The sequence below is a fragment of the Lithobates pipiens genome, unplaced genomic scaffold (assembly GCF_037356315.1).
Source record: "Lithobates pipiens isolate NorthernLeopardFrog02 unplaced genomic scaffold, aLitPip1_a1.2 Scaffold_27, whole genome shotgun sequence".
NCBI classification, from domain to species: domain Eukaryota; kingdom Metazoa; phylum Chordata; class Amphibia; order Anura; family Ranidae; genus Lithobates; species Lithobates pipiens.
In genome coordinates, this window is record NW_027507788.1 from 47,744,694 (window position 1) to 47,764,376 (window position 19,683).

At 40.8% G+C, this 19,683-nt stretch overlaps 1 protein-coding gene across 1 annotated transcript in view; it reads right to left on the reverse strand.

Moving 5' to 3' along the window:
• POU2AF2 (POU class 2 homeobox associating factor 2) overlaps nt 1-19,683 on the reverse strand; it is a 178,105-nt gene that overhangs the window by 40,847 nt on the left and 117,575 nt on the right. The window contains exon 3 of the mRNA XM_077456946.1: nt 1,528-1,570. Coding sequence (XP_077313072.1) covers nt 1,528-1,570 — 43 coding nt within the window. The remainder of the gene's footprint in view (nt 1-1,527; nt 1,571-19,683) is intronic.

The following is a 19,683-nucleotide window of genomic DNA, read 5'->3' on the forward strand; positions in this document are numbered from 1 at the left end:
TAGGATTGCTTTTAAATGAAAGTCAACTGCTGGTTGAAAAGAATGATACCAAGATGATACCTAAACCTGCAGGCATCATTCTGGCATCATTTTGGTATAACCACTCAAATTCCAGCAACATACCAGCACGTTGCTGATGCTTGTTGGGCATATAGTGTAATGTTCTTTTTTTTCAGGCAGCCTGTGGGATGAATGAAAAAAGAGATTGATTGGAGGGTATGCCCACCATTATAATACCGCCCTTCATCCACCCACTTCTAATGATGGGCATACATGTACCATTTTCTAAAACTGTCGTGGTGAAATCACCTCCTACAGCACTGAATCGCTGATTTTCATTTCGTGAGAGCAAACGCTGTTGCTGTCAAGATAAAAAAATCAATGCTGCAGCTGAATGGCATACCTGAAAAGAAAACAATGGTAGTGATAAAACATTAACTCAATAAAACAACTTGATTTTTTTAACGCAATCTGCCAAAAAAAGATATGCCGAAGCATGGGGGCACCCGTCCCTAATGTTAGGAGCAAATCGCTCCTCCACTCCTACCCCCATGCTTCGGCATCTATGCTCTTTTTTTTAACTGTGCTGGTGGAGTCACGGCTTTACGTATCATGGGAGCAAATGCTGTTGAAACCCGTGCTGCAGCTGAATTTTGTACCTGCTAAGCAAATAATAGTTAACAATAAAATAAAGTAACATTACTGTATAACAGTAAGACAATAAGTATAAAATCAAATACAATAAAACATAGTAAAAATACAACATTACAGTTCCAAAATGCAGTATCAGTAGAAAGAACAATAGATATAGAACAATAGAGAGTGAACAATAGAGCGGGCAATAGAGAGAGAACAATAGTGAGAGAAGAAAAATAAAACCCCAACTATTTTTTATTTTTTTTGTGTTTTTTGTGTGTTTTTTTTTGCCTAAATGTCAGACAGGCAGCCAAATACATTTAATATGACTGTTGCATTTGCCTAATATCTCTGTGCAGCCAGTTTTGTGATCTGGGAACCTCTGTCAGCAGCACAGCCACATCCTTTGCTTCCATAACTAGGTAGAGAGCATACCCCAAGTCTACTAATTGGACAGTGAAGAAGAATTACCAACTTGGATCTCTTCTCCTTTCAGCATGTTTACTGTCTACATATGTGTGCAGCATAAGATCCTAACTAGCTCCTAGTTATACCTCTCTTCTTCCAGTCTGTTGTGCAAAAATTATAGAAGATATAGAAACAAATTCAGGTATGTGTATTCCTTGCATTTAAAATACATAGACTTACTTTTAATACATTTAAACCTACAATAATTTATGCTTCTTTAAAATCTGCCTGAATTTCATGTTTAAAATTTCATATACAAAAAATAAAACTGAAGAAAATGTTTGAAAGGGTAAATGTGTACCTGTTTATAAATTCTTCACTGTAGCCATAGAAATAAAGTTAAATAAAACATTTAAATGTTCTTTTTATTTTGCCAAAGGCTAGACATGTTTTAATTTATTATAACTTGAATAAAATATTTACCTGACATTTGGACGAATGGAGTCTGGGAAACATTGGTACTGCCCTGTAAATGCAAGACATGGTTTAAACTTCAGTCAGCAGTAGATCATATTTATAAAATGATGCAATGCATCAACTCAACTTTGAAATATTAGACATCACAAAGATATCTTTTAACCTTACGAGCATGAAAATAAATGAGAAAATACTGTTTCTCCAATAAAATTAGCCTGTTCTTTGCCCATGCAAGGTAAAGTCATAGGTTAATTTGAAGTGAGCTATTCAACGTATTGCAGGCTACCAGTGCTTAATAAATGTGTTGACTTCAATAATTTACTTCAAATTTCTTCATAAATGTAGGCCAAAATTTATTCTGCTACATGCATTTGGTAAAAAAAAATCCCAATAAATTTATATTAATTGGTTTGTGTGAAAAGTATTGTGTCTACAAGCGATGGTATATATACTGGAATTTATGCAGCTATAAACACTATTCTAGTAATGGCAGTGATCTGTGACAGTGATAGTGTGGCAGAAAATCTGGTGCTAACTGACTGGTTGGGAGAGACACTAACTGACTTCGCTAGTGACACTAATACAGTGATCAGTGATAATACTGTAAACGGTACTAATGACACTAATGGATGGCCAGAAGGGCAATCAAGGGAATAACTGTGTTACTAACAAGAATATGTGTCCTACTTGTGTCCTACTTTTACTCACAGGATCTGCCTGTCCTTTCTCCCTGAAATCAGAATTGATTTTAGGGAGAAGAAACAGCCAGGTTGCTATTCTGTGTTTGGTATTCTGTGTTCTGTGTGTTTGTAAACACAATTCTCTGCTGTGATTGACCATAGCCGATCAGCAGGTATACAGCCAAAATCATTGGCTGTAATCTACTGACAAACTCATGCTGTGTCCAATTATAACACAGGTCAGCACGGGAAGCACACACATGTCTACCCGAACACCAGGAAGTGGCTGGCAACATACCAGTATGTTGCCGTGCCTGGCAGAGCTGAAGAAGAGGAGTCCACGAAATGCATCCTGTGGCCCCACTTTTAAAGGAGACCATTGTGCACTAAAAGTCCTTGGGATTACGCGAACCGAGCAGGAGCAGCAGAGATTTCTGGAATCCAGCCCAGCTCTTCACCTGTCAGCTGGCCACACAGTGATCTGGACACTGTGGCTGCTCATCCATCCTTTCCTTGTGACTGTGTTGTGCGTTGAGTGGCCACTTTCTCGTGGACTATATGCAGCATTTCACATTTTATTTTGTAACATTTTATTTTGTAAAATATGTTTTATTCAATAAATCCCTTTGATCCTTTTCCTATAGCAGAGGTCTGCACTGTTTTCTCCCTTCCCTTGCTTTTCGTCTTCACAGGTGGAGTTCCCTCTCCCTGATTACAGCAGCACTCCTTCTAGTATGTAGTAGTTGCGTGTCAGGCTACCCATTCAGTAGTACACATTATTTATTGATTGTTTTATTAATATTAACATTTATAATTTGAGCTCATATTTATGTCATACACAGTTTTTTGGTTTGTTATGGTCAATTCAGGGAGACAGTAGCAATGTGAGTCAAACACCATCATGGTGAAAGGCTTTTTGTGGTTTTTGGCATTGCTTTTGTGCCTGGCCGAGCTGCCCACTACCAGTAAATGTACAGTTAGCGGCCTGCAAGTAGTTAAATATACTGTTATGGCCACTTTTCTCCACTCTTCCACCACTTAATTTCAAGATTGAGAATGAAGAGAAATCCAGGGTATAGTTCTAAACTGGTCCTCACTCTAAACAAAAACCTTTTGACTTGACTATATGGTGGCAGAGTAGCTCTCCTGCGCTGGATCACGTACCTAGTACATTACGTGATCCGGCACTTTTGAGTAGGGGGTGCGCCATTTGTGCTGTGTTTAGTCACAGTACAAGCTGATCAGTGGTCAATGGTTGACCGCCGGCACCAGCTAATCAGAGAGGAGGAAGACAGGACAGAGCTCTGTATATGAAAAACAAGACAAAGCTCTGTTCTGTCAGCAGGGGTGTGTTCCCCTACAAAGGGAAACCCAAGAAATAAATTGGGCGGCACAGTGGTGTAGTGGTTAGCACTCTCACCTAGCAGTAAGAAGGGTCACTGGTTTGAATCCCAACCATGACACTACGTGCCTGGAGTTTGCATGTTCTCCCTGTGCCTGTGTGGGTTTCCTCCAGGTACTCCGGTTTTCTCCTACAATCCAAAGACATGCAGGTAGGTAAATTGGCCCTGGTATATGAATGGGGACTTTGGATTGTGGGCTCCTTGAGGGTAGGGACCGATGTGAGTGTGCAATGTACAAGGACAATTGATGGACTGGTGTCTTTATTCAACCTTACTAACTATTAAAAAACGAACACATCCCTTAGTAAAAGCACAACATAGTACACACATAAACACTGGTTAGCCACACATTTAACCCTTTGATCACCCTGAATGTTTAGCCCCTTCTCAGCAAGTGTCATTAGTACAGCTGGAGTGTTTCGTTTTAGCACTGATCATTGTATTAATGTCAGTGGTTCCCACAAAGTGTCAAAAGTGTCAGATCATCTGCCACAATATCACAGACCTGCTATAAGTTGCTGATAGCCGTCATCACTAGTATTGGCCTGGTCATGAAGGGGGGCACATCTTTAAGTGGTTAAAATAAAGGAAGGACACGGTTGTTCTGACCTGGTGTTATTCTGTTGAACTTTATTTTAAGTTAAAAAAGGAGTGGATGCACTTAAAATGAAAACTCAAGGTAAGGACGTGTGTAAGTGGCTATAATGGAGGAATACAATATATTGGCAGTTCACCTGCAACATGACATAGCTGCTATGCCATGATTGTGGTCTTCGCCCGAAGCTGGGCCAGGCTGTGGTGTTAATGGCTGGAGGTACTAGTACACCACCCATCTACTGCTTCCTCTGATTACTTCTACCTAGTTATGCTAATCATTTTATTAAAATTCCGCACAAGTTTCATATTGTAGTATGTGTCATACAATTATTGACCTAGTAAATATTAATAGAATTGAATTATGTATTCCTATAAGAATGTGAAAAGACTTTGAAAGACTGCAGTGCAAACACATGTACTGTATGTGAATGTAGAAAACTGTATGTGTAAATTGCAAACCTAATATTAATGAATAGATGACACCTTTATTATGAGTATAGTATTTATTATGAGAATAGCAAAAGTTACATGGTCTGTTTCCACTAAACCCACATGTTTTCAAAATTGAAACTAGGCCAAATGATAATCTCTATCAATCATGTATACAGCTGGTTTCACTAAAATAGAAGAAAACGAAAGTACATTTTTCTGGCTTGGCATTTTTTCTAATATCAAAATGTATAAATAGTTGATAGATATGTGTAAACTAGTTTTAAATGTCAACAAAATAAAAATCTTAAGCATTTAAGTACATATCCCTTTCTTTATAGTTTGGGAAATAGCTCCTGCATGCAGATATGAGAGAACAGTCATATCAGGAAATATTAGTATGTTGTGTGCACCTTCATAAATGTGGTTGTGGCTGGGGCTACTTAAGGGAAGGTTAATATTCCAAAAGTTCTTTTCCTGGCTAATAATTATTTTCCCCAAGTGCTGCCATTCCCCACCACAAACATGCAAGATCTTTGTTTATGAAGATCAGTTGGTATCTAGGTTTTTTTATGCACAACCAGATGTCATCCATTATTGGTAGATAGCTCAAATGGTGCCAAGATGTATCTAAAGAAAGCTTTCTAAACTTTATCTCACCCCATTGTAATCAACAGGATGAGAAGATGAATAAGCTAAGTGTAAGTCAAAAGTAAACTTATAGTATATACATCCCATGGCCTACTTAAATGCTCATCTGGCTAAGATGATGCTGCTGTCCATTAATCAAGTAGAGCCTATATTCTTTCACCAACTTATGTAGTGTACTACACCATAATGAAAGGTCCCCACACTCCACTATTTCCCAACCAAATTAATTCTTACACTGCACAAATCACTACACCAGCAATGTGCCTGGGTCATGCCACTGTCCTCTCACTGCTGAGAGTAAGTTAGCTTCAGGTTCACATATTTGCTCAATATGTTGCAGTTCATGCATAAGCAGGCAGATCTGTAAATCCTGGTTAACATCTGCACTTTCAAATTTGGATCTATGTGAGGCTGAGAATTCAGCTTATGATTTTTGCGGGGCTATCTTGATAACTAAGCATCGACTTTCATTTTTTTTCTTTCATCACATCAACTTCATGGAGAACATGCTTTCTTGCTGTCTAATATATCCCACTAACTTTCAGATGCTGTTTGAAATGAGATCATTAATGTTATTCACTTTACCTGTCAGTGATCCTAATGTTATGGCTGATCAGTGAATATACCCTTCTACAATGGCACAAATTGCAGCAAACAACTGGTTAGATTGACCACGAGTTATGACTAAGCCCTTGTACACACGGTCGGAGAATCCATCGGAATGTGTCCTATCGGACCGTGTTGTCGGATAATCCGACTGTGTGTGGTATGCATCGGACTGTTTCCATCGGAATATCTGTCGGACCAAATTTTCAAACTTACTGGAAATATTTTCCGACAAACTCCGATCATGTGTAGAGAATTTCGATCGGACAAAGTGCCACGCATGCTCAGATCAAATTCCTACATCAAAGCTATTGGCTACTAGCCTGAACGTAGTCCCATTGTAACGAAATTACGTCATCATGTTCTGAAAGATCTGATTTTTCGACAACTTTGTCCGACCGTGTGTATGCAACAGTTTCGGACAAGATCCGACTGACAAAATCCGACGGATTTGGTTGTCGAAATGTCCGACCGTGTGTACAAGGGCTTAGGCCGGGTCCACATTTATGGGCTCTCCATGGAGCCAGGTCACACAGCTTCGGGGGGCCGTGGTTCACATTGGAAAAGGGTCCTGTGCGTCTTTGGCTCAGTTTCAAAGTGATGAAATGTCATCAGCACACCAAAAATACCTCGAAAGGGTCCAAAGCTTTATTCAGTGGTCACATTATAAATATACAGCAACATATCGGAGCCATGCAGGGCCCCTTTGTCAGACAAGTCACTTGCCTGACGAAGGGGTCCTGCGTGGCTCTGAAACATTGCTGTATATTTATCATGTGACCACAGAATCAACCTTTGGACCCTTTCAAGGAATCCGACAAGTCACTAGCCTGATGAAGGGGCCCTGCGTGGCTCTGAAACATTGCTGTATATTTATCATGTGACCATGAAATAAAGCTTTGGACCTTTTATAGGAATCCTTGGTGTGCTGATGACCTTTCTTCACTTTGATTATCCACGGTTACCCAGCCTATGGTCATTACAGCACCCAGCAACACCGAACAGCCGGTTTTCTTGAATGTGTGCCTGGAGAACATTGTGCTTGAATTTGGCTCAGTTTTAGGTGCGAATTCAGGGATGCACCGGACCCCTGCTGGGACCTGCAGCCGCATCAGTGTGAACTCAGCCTTAAGCAAATCAATTTGTTCATCCATTATTACCGTTAATTATGAACATACACATAAATATTATAACCCAGTGTTGTTTTAAAATTAGTAAGTCACAAACAATGAAAAATGCAAACAACAAGAAGCGGTAACATCAAAAAAGTACACTTATTTATGATTAGGAAACACAGGAGATGACGAATTATGCCGTTTTTGCATACTGTAAACAGAAAGTTCCTGCCACATGCAGCAGACAAATTCAGAGGTTAAAATTTGAATGAAATTTGCCCATCAGGGGTTTTCTGAAGAGCAGCAGCTGTCCATAAAGGAAAAAAATCCTCTGTAATAAAAGAGTTGCTTTAAAAGCAGAGTGTTTACCATATGGCAAAGTACGAGGGCTGATGAAAGCTAAAGCAGGGGTTTTCTACAACAATACAACAGACGTTTGGACAAGCATCCTTTTTCATCTCATTCATAAAGCTCTGAAGGTTTTACACTTACACATACAGATTTGTCATCACAAACATGTAGGTATTTCATGGATTAGGATACCTCTAATTCCATTGCTTTAACTTGGTTTGTGTATTCACAAAGCCAAAGAGCTAAAGGCTGCCTCAAAATATGTAACAGAAAAAAAAAAATAGTTATATCGATAGCAAATACATTTACACACAATGAGCAAGGCAATATCAAAGATGTAAATTGCACATCCTTATGGTAAATAAGGCTGGCATTGCACAGAAGAGATTTCTACTTAGTGTGGCTTTTTCGCACAAATGTTTTAGTATAACTAAAGGCAAAATATATTTTTAATTTCCCATAGAGTAGAGAGGGCTTGGAACACCGATCAGGTTTTTATTGCTGCCTCTGCCCCCATCAGTTAGAGATTTGTCATGTTTACTTTTATCGTTAGTGAAAGCAAAAGACAATGCAGAATTTTGGGTTATCCCCAGAACAGTAATGCCCTGTACACGCGGTGGGACATTCCGACGGAAAAAGTCAGATTGGATTATGTCGTCGGAAAATCCGATCATGTGTGGGCTCTATCGGACTTTTCCCTGTCGGAATTTCCAACGGAAAAAAGTTTGAGAGCTGGATCTAAAATTTTGCGACAACAAAATCTGATCAGACTTTTTACGATCGTGTGTAGAGAATTCCGACGCACAAAGTGCCACACATGCGCAGAATAAATTTAGAGAAGAAAGCTATTGGCCTCTTTGTAGTCCCGTTATACGTTTTGTACGACACCTTGTCCTGGATTTTCCGATAACTTTGTGCGACGGTGTGTATGCAAGACAAGTTTCGGCCATAATCTGTAGGAAAAAATCTGACGGATTTTGTCGTCGGAATGTCCGACCGTGTGTACGGGGCATTATAGGGGGGAAATCTTCTAATAGTTACACTGGTGACCCTGGAAGACAACCGTGGATTTACTTTAGAAAGATTTCCCCTCACTTCTTGTTGTGACTTTGGGACAGGAAGTGAAGGGGGATTCCCCCAAGGGGAGACAGATGACAAAAAAATCTCACAGGGTTTACACTATCCAAAATGAAAAATTAATTAATAAAGAATACACTGTGGTAGAAGACAAATAACACAATACTATTGCAGCAGTTTGAGTTCTTTGGTGGCTATGCCATTACCCTCTGCTGTTACAGAAGAATGATGTCTTGGAAATGACTATTTACTCAGTACACACACACACTAAATAATGAAATCCCCAAAATTTCCCATTTAACCACTTCAAGATCAAGCCTATTTGTGACACTTGTTGTTTACAAGTTAAAAATCAGCATTTTTTGCTAGAAAATATTTAGCAAAGACCTTAGAAAATAACATGGTGGATGTTGCAATAGTTTATGTCACACGGTATATGTGCAGCGGTCTTTCAAATGCAATTTTTTGGGAAAAAATACACTTCACCAAATAAAAAAAAATGAAATAGTAAAGCCCATTTTTTTTGCATATTGTGAAAGACGATGTTACACCAAGTAAATAAATACCTAACATATTATGTTATGTATATGTATATTTGTGGAATGGCAATAAACTAAGGTACTTAAAAATCTCCATAGGCGACATTTAAAATGTTTTAACGGTTACCAGTTTAGAGCTACAGATGAGATCTTTTGCTAGAATTATTGCTTTCACTCAGTGATTGAACACTGTTTACATTTGCAGTCACGACTTTCGTATGCATTTTTTTGGTGCACAAGCATGCGGAGATGGAGGGGGGGGGTGGCGCTTTAATTTTTTTTATTATTGATTTGTTTTTTTTTTATTATTTTTACACTTTTCCTTTAAAAAAAAATTCTGATCACTTTTATTGCTGTCACAAGAAATGTGTCCCTTGTGGCAGTAATAGGCAGTAACAGGTACTCTTTATGGAAGGACCTGGGGTCTAAAAGACCCCAAACCCCTCCTCTGACAAAATCTGCTCTTTTGAATACCTTGGATTTTTTTAAATCAGAGCCCTTGGCTGCTGAGTAAACCAGAAGTGATCTTGTGATGTCGCTTCCGGGTTACTACATTGGCACCGGCTTTGTTCGTTACTCCGGCCAACTGGTAGACGTGCCAACTGGTTGCTCGGGTCTCCCAGGAGACCCGGGCTGAGCGAGGGGAGGGGAGGGACATCCCCTCCTGCTGCTTGTAATAAGGAACAAGCTGCTCATTTGCTGCATCGGTTGTTATCACTTGAAAGCCAACAGCTGCAAAAAACTGTACTGTGGTGATGCCTCTGGCTCCAGGCATCACCCCAGTACAACCACTTCAACAAAATGACATACAGGTACGTGATTTCGCGTGAAGTGGTTAACAGGATACTTCTGGTACTTAGTACAAAGGGTCACAACTTGGGGGCTCTAAAGATTTACGATAATGGGTTTACCAAGGGGACCCCTATATTTAAGTAATAGATCTGTAAAATTTAAATGTAGACATTTCTGCACTGCTATTCACTATTAAATATAGCCTGACAATCAGTAGCTTGCTCACACTGTTATGTGATTCATACAAACCAAAAATGTAATATATTGCAGCTTACCAATCATTAGATGTGGTGGCTGCATTTGTTTTTTTCTAGATTGTTTCCTTTGTTTTTGCCTGGTGATCTAGCCAGTAACACACCTTCTGTATTAGTGAGACACAGCTCTAGAAGAATGAGCACAGCAGTCACATTTGGGCAGCAGCAGTGTTAATCTGGGGAGAGGGGAGTGTTAGATGTACTTACAGATTTCTATACACTGACAAATTGAAGCTAAACTCCAGCTCACACTTTATAAGCAGTTACAGCTAACTTTTTTTTTTCCTTTTAGGCCCCCTTCACACCAACGGGTCTGCTTGTCGGATTTTCAGATGGACACACTCAGATACCCATTATTCTATATAGAGTGGCAGATGTCAGTGGACATGCATCCGCTGCCACCCACCTGAATCCGATCTGGTCCCCTAAAAACAGACAGATGGGGATATGTTCCTCATCCATCTGGTGGATCGAACGGCAGTCAGATGGAAATGGACAGGCAGCCCATTTCCATCTGACCACCCCATAGAGAACAGGGGGCGGTGTCCATATCCACTCTGCATAGTGGAACTGACTCAGACCTTTCATCCGCTCCACTGATTTCTCCACTGACGGATTCCACTCAGTCTGAAAGGGACCTTAGGATAAGAGTTTTACATAAATAAATAAAGCACCCTTGTGTTAAATAGTTTGTCTCATCCCTGTAACTGATAAATTTGCAAGAGAGCTTTTGCTTTTGAAAAACAGACTTTCCGTCTAGATCATGAGATGAAAATAAAAGAGGAGAGCCTAAAAAAAGAAATATAATGCAGCCATCACAGCTAAGAATTGGTAAATAAAAATAGAATAACTGATTGCATTTGGGTTTAATTCTGCTTTAAAGTGTTTGTTAACCCCCCCCCCCCCAACAACAAAAAACAAAAAATAGGTATCCTGTTCCCTTAACGCAGAGTTCACAGCACAATGCTTCTGCTGTGTAATCTATCTGCCCCTCTCTAAACTTTAAAAAAAACGTGGCTGAACCTGCCACTTTATGTATCCCCCGCTCTGCGCTGACCATGAAAATCTCCTCTCTCCCCCTCACCCCCTCTTCCCTGCCTGTCAGCTCTGTGTCTGTGTCTCTGTCTCTGCTCTCCCATCCCCGCTGCTATTTGTACAAATAAAATTGTATATATGGTCACTGCCAGCCCCTCTATTATAGCCTGCCATAGCGCACACTGTATGAATCTTTTATAAACACGAGGCTTGTAAGAACCGAATTAGCGTGATCTTCAGGCAAGTCACGTGATTTCCAGGGGTACTGCAGGAGGGGCTGAGCGGCCAGGTGACCTCCCTGGCTGATATCAGAGGAAGATCTCGGCCCTTCCTGCAGAAGCTGTACAGCAGCAGCGGCGAGTCACGTGACTGGCCTATAGGAGCCTTCATTCATTACTGTTTACATGAGTGCACTGAGGAATAATGTACAGTGGATAATGTGAGTGGTTATGTGTAAGGATTTTAAAGAAATGTGCTTTTAAATTGTAAAACACTGTCAATTTTTTTTTTTTTTACTTTGCTATGAGTGACGGTGCAGAAAAGTGGACATTAGAGATATAAATGAAAATGTATTTATTGATTTTCAGCACACAGGATTACTATATCATTGTTGGAATTTATGGGTTTGTTTTTTTGTGTGTCTACATGAAAAATTGAATTGTATTAATCATATTAATGCGGAGTTCCAGCCAAAAATGGAACTTCCACTTTTTAGAATCATCCCCCCCCTACGGTTTCACATTAAAAACTTGCTGCAATTGTGCAACAAACGTGTGAAGCCTAGCAAGTCTAGCAATAGCTTAGCAAGTCAAACTTGCAGCTAAATTGCTTGCTATCTGGGCAGTGGAATTACCCACAAAATGGTCCTATTTTGGAAAGCAAACACCCCAACGTATAGTCTATGAGGCATTATGAGTCTTTTGAACATGTAATTTTGTTTCCACAAATTTTTGGAAAACTTGGATAGAAAATTAAAATGTATTGAAAATGTATGAAAATGTAAAGTTGTCAATTTATCAGATATTTCTAACACATAGCATGTACATACCAAGAATTACACCCCAAAATACATTCTGCTACTCCTCCTGAGCATGGCGATACCACATGTGTGAGAGATGTTTACACAGCCTGGCCACATAGAGAGGCCCAACATCCAAGTAGCACTTTCAGGCATTCTAGGAGCATAAGTTAACCACTTAAGGACCGCTTAAGGTCATTACAATGGCACCGGCAGGCACAAGCACATACATGTACATGCCTGCCTTCCAGTGGGTGGGGGGTCCGATCGGACCCCCTCCCGCTGGATACGGTGGTCCGCTTCACTTCAGGAGCGATCCGAGATGAGGGGATGGCCGTTGGTTTCTGGCCACCCCCTCTCGATCGCTCCTGGCGAATGAGAAGCTTCCTCCCACTGTGTATTGTATACACAGGCAGGGTGGAAGTGATGTCATTATCCTCGGGGCGGTCTTTTTGACCGGACTACGAGGAGAAGACAAAGTAAGTGTGCACCAACACTACACTGACATGTAGGCACACACAGGCACACAAACCCCCCCGATCACCCCCCCGATCGCCCCCCGATCGCCCCCCGACCCCCCCCGCCCCCCCCCCAGTCACAGTGTCACTGATTGCAGTGATCATTTATTTACTGATCACTGCATTCAGTGTCAGTTGTAACAGTAAAAACTGTCAGGGCAGTTAGTGTTAGGTCCAGGGTAGCCCTCTACCACCCCCCAATAAAGGTTTAACCCCCTGATTGCCCCTAGAGTTAACCCTTTCACCCCCTTTTGCCAGTGTCACTAAGCGATCATTTTTCTGATCGCTGCATTAGTGTCGCTAGTGTCGCTAGATAGCTAGTTATTTTTTTAGGTTCACCGCCAGGTTTTTATATCGCTAGGTACCCCGATATACTACCCAATAATGGTTTTAACCCCCTGATTGCCCCTAGTTAACCCTTTCATCCCCTTTTGCCAGTGCCACTAAGTGATCATTTTTCTGATCGCTGCATTAGTGTCGCTAGTGTCGCTAGGTAGCTAGTTTCTTTTTTAGGTTCACCGCCAGGTTTTTATAGCGCTAGGTACCCCGATATACTACCCAATAATGGTTTTAACCCCCTGATTGCCCCTAGTTAACCCTTTCACCCCCTTTTGCCAGTGTCACTAAGCGATAATTTTTCTGATCGCTGCATTAGTGTCACTAGTGTCGTTAGGTAGCTAGTTATTTTTTTAGGTTCACCGCCAGATTTTTATAGCATTTTTATAGCGTTAGGTACCCCCATATACTACCCAATAATGGTTTTAACCCCCTGATTGCCCCTAGTTAACCCTTTCACCAGCGATCACAGTATAAGTGTCACTGGTGACGCTGGTTAGCCAGTTAGTTATTTAGGTTCCCCGTCAGGTTTTTATATAGCGCCAGGGACCCCCATATACTACCTAATAAAAATTTGAACCCCCTGATTGCCCCTAGTTAACCCTTTCACCTGTGATCACCGTATAAGTGTTACGGGTGACTCTGGTTAGTTTGCTTTTTATAGCATCAGGGCACCCACCATTTATTACCCAATAAAGGGTTAACCCCCTGATCACCTGGCGGGTGATATCAATTAGGTTTTAGGGTCAGGGTCTGCATTGCCCCAGGCAGCGCTAGGTTAGTGCCAGTACTGCTAACACCCACACGCAAAGCATAAACCTCCCGTAGTGGTATAGAATCTGAACAGATCAATATCTGATCTGATCAGATCTATACTAGCATCCCCAGCAGTTTAGGGTTCCAAAAAAACGCATTGTTAGCGGGATCAGCCCAGATACCTGCTAGCACCTGCGTTTTGCCCCTCTGCCCAGCCCACCCAAGTGCAGTATCGATCGATCACTGTCACTTACAAAACACTAAACACATAACTGCAGCGATCGCAGAGTCAGGCCTGATCCCTGCGATCGCTAACAGTTTTTTTGGTAGCATTTTATATTTAAATCCGGAAGGCAGTGCTTGGTTTTCGGGGTCCCGTACGTGGCTAGGCTCCCAAAAAGTCCCCCACATGTGGTATCCCCGTACTCGGGAGAAGCAGCAGAATTTATTTTGGGGTGTAATTTGACTTATGCCCATAGCATGTGTGAGCAATATATCATTTAGTGACAACTTTGTGCAAAAAAAAAAAAAATTGTAAAATTCCTGCAACTTGTGGCAAAATATAAAATATTTCATGGACTCAACATGCCTCTCAGTAAATAGCTTGGGGTGTCTACTTTCCAAAATGGGGTCATTTGGGGGGGGTTGTGTTATTTTGGCATTTTATGGCCTTCAAAACTGTGATAGGTAGTGAGGAGTGAAATCAAAAATTTGCACCCTTAGAAACCCTGAAGGCAGTGATTGGTTTTCTGGGTGTCGTGCGCAGCTAGACTCCCAAAAAGTCCCACATATGTGGTATCCTCGTACTTAGGAGAAGCAGCAGAATATATTTTGGGGTGCAATTCCACATATAACTATGGCATGTGTGAGCAATATATCATTTAGTGACAACTTTTTGTGTCATTATTCAATCACTTGGGACAAAAAAAAAATATTCAATGGGCTCAACATGCCTCTCCACAACTTCCTTGGGGTGTCTACTTTCCAAAATGGGGTCATTTGGGGGGGTTTTGTGTTATTTTGGCATTTTATGGCGTTCGAAACTGTGATAGGTAGTGAGGAGTGAAATCAAAAATTTGCACCCTTAGAAATCCTGAAGGCAGTGATTGGTTTTCGGGGTACCGTACGTGGCTAGACTCCCAAAAAGTCCCACATATGTGGTATCCCCCTACTCAGGAGAAGCAGCAGAATATATTTTGGGGTGCAATTCCACATATAACTATGGCATGTGTGAGCAATATATAATTTAGTGACAACTTTTTGTAAACTTATTCAATCACTTGGGACAAAAAAAAATATTCAATGGGCTCAACATGCCTCTCCACAACTTCCTTGGGGTGTCTACTTTCAAAAATGGGGTCATTTGGGGGGGGGGGGGGGGGGTTGTACTGCCCTGCCATTTTAGCACCTCAAGAAATGAGATAGGCAGTCGTAAATTAAAAGCTGTGTAAATTCCAGAAAATGTACTCTAGTTTGTAGACGCTATAACTTTTGCGCAAACCAATAAATATACGCTTATTTTTTACTAAAGACATGTGGCTGAATAAATTTTGCCCTAAATGTTTGACTAAAATTTAGTTTATTCAATTTTTCTTATAACAAAAAGTAGAAAATATCATTTTTTCTCAAAATTTTCGGTCTTTTTCCATTTATATCGCAAAAAATAAAAATCGCAGAGGCAATCAAATACCATCAAAAGAAAGCTCTATTTGTGGGAAGAAAAGGACGCACATTTCGTTTGGGTACAGCATTGCATGACCGCGCAATTACCAGTTAAAGCAGTGCAGTGCGAAATTGTAAATTGAAAATCCTTAGGCTGTTTATTGGTCCGGGGCTGAAGTGGTTAAACATCTAATTAACTGACTACCTATAACACTGCACAACCAATAGGTAGTAATGGGCTGCACGACAGGTAGTGATGAACTGCATGACCAACAGGTAGTGATGGGCTGCACGACAGGTGATAATGGGCTGCATTTCCAACAGGTATGGATAGGCTGCACAACTGACAGGTACTGATGGGGGCTGCACAACTGATAGGTACTGACAGAATGAACAACTGGCAGGTACTGATGGGCTGCGCTACAGGTACTCGGATGGGCTGCAGACAGGTACTCTGATGGGCTGGAGACAGGTACTCTGATGCTCTGATGGGCTGCAGACAGGTACTCTGATGCTCTGAAGGGGCTGCAGACTCTGATGGGCTGCAGACAGGTACGCTGATGGGCTGGAGACAGGTACTCTGATGCTCTGAAGGGGCTGCAGACTCTGATGGGCTGCAGAAAGGTACTCTGATGGGCTGCAGACAGGTACTCTTTATTACTGGGGCAATCAGGGCACAGTACTATAAATGGTTAACCGTTAACTCACTGTTCCCGTGATCCTCACACTGGATCGGTGTCTGAGGAGGAGAACCCTCTCACAGTGGATTACTGGAGTTTGTTTACATTTGTGACTGGCTGTGATTGGACACAGCCGGTCACATGGTAAAGGTAAATTTCATTGGCTCTTTACCCTGTTCGGGGATGGGCTGTGTCCAAGGGACATGCCTCATCCCTGATCCCCATCAGTTTGATCCTGGAATCTGGAGTTGGGTTTTTAAGCTTTATAAAAATTCTAATAAAAATGTAAAAGTAAAAGAAGCTGAAGGAGCGTGAGGTCTATTAAAAAATGGAGGAGCTGAAGCATGGATATTCTTCACGTATAATACTGCAATACAGGTACAAACAAACTTATACAGCAGAAATGGATTGACATTACATCTTAAGAGAAATGCCTGTAGAATATAACAGTAAAAGTGTGGTTATGTAGTGGAATCCAAGGAGGAAGCGAGACTAGACTCTTTGATCTTTCGTTTATTTAGTGTATTAGCCTTGTCAGCTTTCAAATACCATTTAGTATATCAAAATGATTGCATGAGGATAGAGAGTTCCACAGTAGAAAAGGAGTGCTCCATAACTCATTTCCATCTAGTAAAGAAACGCTTGGTGGACCCAAAATTTTGTAATATATGATCAAGTTTCACTAGGTAGAGTAGTGACTTAAATTATTTTCTGACTTCTGAGATGTGATGTGCTCTAGGTGAGGTCCATGCTTTAAGAAGCACACTTTGGCTATAAGCAAGCAAATATGGGTCCATTGAGAAAGCCTCTGGGATATCGATGATGTGGCATGGGCGGAGTGGCCATAATAGCCAAAGAGATACAAAATTGGATCTTTATATGAGTGAATAGAGGTAACTAGAAATTTAGGAGAGAACTTGCTCCTGGTATGAAGAGATAAATTCACACATCCAGGGCCATGGTATAGAGTAGGACGATGGAGGCAACACCACGATTGTGAAGGATTCTCTTTGTCAATACAGAATGGAATGTAAGCCTGCGTATGATTTTAAATTGAGTCTCCCACCACACCTCGCACACAATTGGTTTGCATGCTTTATGGAATTTTCTCCATAGCATTATCATTTGAAAGAATGTTGGACCAAGATTTGAAAGAGGCATGTTGATGCTTCCTTGAAAGGCAGGCAATAAGCCATGAGTAAATGCGAATCCGAGAAGGAATAAAAGTGGAGCACAGTATCGATGTGCATCTATAGTTTTAATAGTGTATTGCGTAAACTGTACAGGTCATACTGAAGAAGAAAAATGAGCCTAAAGTGTTTGTAAAGGCATAAGGATTTTACATTAATGCAGTCTATGCATTAAGGTAAAATACCTTATGGGCACAGCTCCTCCCCAGCCCCTCCCCCCCACTGCTTTCATGCACATTGCTGGATAGAGATGGGACTCAGGTAATCATGAGCCCCATCTTGATCCAGCGATGTGCCTGAGAGCAGTGGCTCTCCCGGGTCTCGGTCTCCTAATTGGCTTACACAGCACCAAGAGCCATTGGCTCCTACTGCTGTCAATCACAGCCAGTGAGGAGAGAGCGGGGGGCAGGGTCAATCCACGCTCCGTGTGTGAATGGACAATGTCCATTCACAGGAGCATGACTCGGGAGTGAGCCTATTTGAGTGCCCCCATGGAATTCGGCTTGCTATTGGGGGCACTTGGCAGGGGGGAAGGGCCTGTACCTCCGGCAGGGAACCCGAAAAGAAGAGGACCAGGCTGCTCTGAGCAAAAACCAAGTATAACGTGTTTGTTATTTTTTTTTTATATATATAATTTAGGTCTTTAGAACTACTTTAAAACAAGAGAACCCAAAGAAAATATTGACTGGTATGAAAAAATAATAAGATAGCAAGTTATGTATCATAGGAACTGGGAAGCCAGCATACAATAAGTAGTGCCCCACTATACTGTCTTTATTTAAATTGTATTTTACGATAATATACAGTACTTAACCTTAAAACATTTGCATTTTTATTTATGTTTGTTAAAAGCTCTTTTAACAATTTCTGCTGCAATAGGTTTTGAAATGCTTGCTGTTTTTAATTTTAATAAATATAAATAATCCAAATACCTAATTTGGCATGTACATAAAATGTTCTAGAAAAGTGATAAAATTCCTGCGAGCCTCAATCACACCAAAGCCTAATAAGTATCACTAACCAGCTGCAGGCGTTACACATGTCTCATAAGCTCATGCACTTAGACAAAAATAGTAAATTATACGCTGCACTTTAGAATATTACACAATAAATGCATGCTAAAGATTAAAACAAATACGTTTAGTGTTAATATGACACATGTAACATGTGATATGACCAAAATAAAAACAATAAATATATCAATTAAAACATTAGTAATAAAGTGCTCATGTGTATCCAAGTGCTTTGTAACACAGATATAAGTGTCCGGGGAACAACACTAGTCCCACTTTAAATATAAAAAAAGTACTATTGTGCAAAAACAAAACAATATGGTGACAGTCCCGTTGAAAAAAGTGCACATGTGTGGTATCCAGTAATAGCACTGCTGACATGCTTATAAATCCATCTGTCTAAAAATGATTGACAGGTGTTGCAGATCATGCATTGGTGCTCTTATTCGAGTGACCCCCTAGGTATTAAATGCTCACCTTGGAGCGTGTGACTTAGCAATTACGGTCAGTCAATACACGCTTGTGAACCACCCCTGGGTTCTATAATGGTAACAGGATCTTGGACTTCCCACACAGTATCTCGGGAATAATGGGAAATAAAAAGCCTTGATAGTGTGATATGGCTTTAAACATTTTATTAAACTAATAAGAACAACCCCCCAATGGGATACTCACATGTACCAGGTGCATTAGTGCACCACTCTGTGTATGACATGAAATATTACAGCGGCTGGTTTTGAAATGGTGTCTATTTCCTCCTAGGCAGATGAAAGGAGGGGCCAGGATGGTAAGACAGACAGTGATGATCACTGTTCCACTACTGTGGAATGCACTGTCAGCCGGAACCAGAAGTGACATGGCATCAGGAGGGCAATAGAACGGGATAACATCACACCCACACCACAACCACAGATCATAGGTATTTGACTGGATAGGAAATTCTACTATGGGGTCCCCAATGAACCAGAAATATGAATGTTACAAACAAAAACATCAATGTATTTTATTGGGATGCTATGTGATAGACCAACACAAAGTTGCACATAATTGTGAAGTGGAAGGAAAATAATAAATAGTTTTCAACATTTTTTACAAATAAGTATCTGAAAAGTGTGGTGTGCATTTGTATTCAGCCCCCCAAGTCAATCGTTTTTAGAACCACCTTTCCCTGCAATTACAGCTGAAAGTCTTTTTGGGCATGTCTCTACCAGCTTTGCACATCTAGGAGAGAGCACATTTTTGCCCATTCTTTGCAAAATAGCTCAAGCTATGTCAAATTGGATGGAAAACATCTGTGAACAGAAATATTTAAGTCTTTCCACAGATTCTCAATTGGATTTAGGTCTGGGCTTTGACTGGACCATTCTAACATATGAATATGCCTTGATCTAAACCATTCCATTGTAGCTCTGGCTGTATGTTTAGGGTCGTTGTCCTGCTGGAAGGTGAACCTTCGCCCA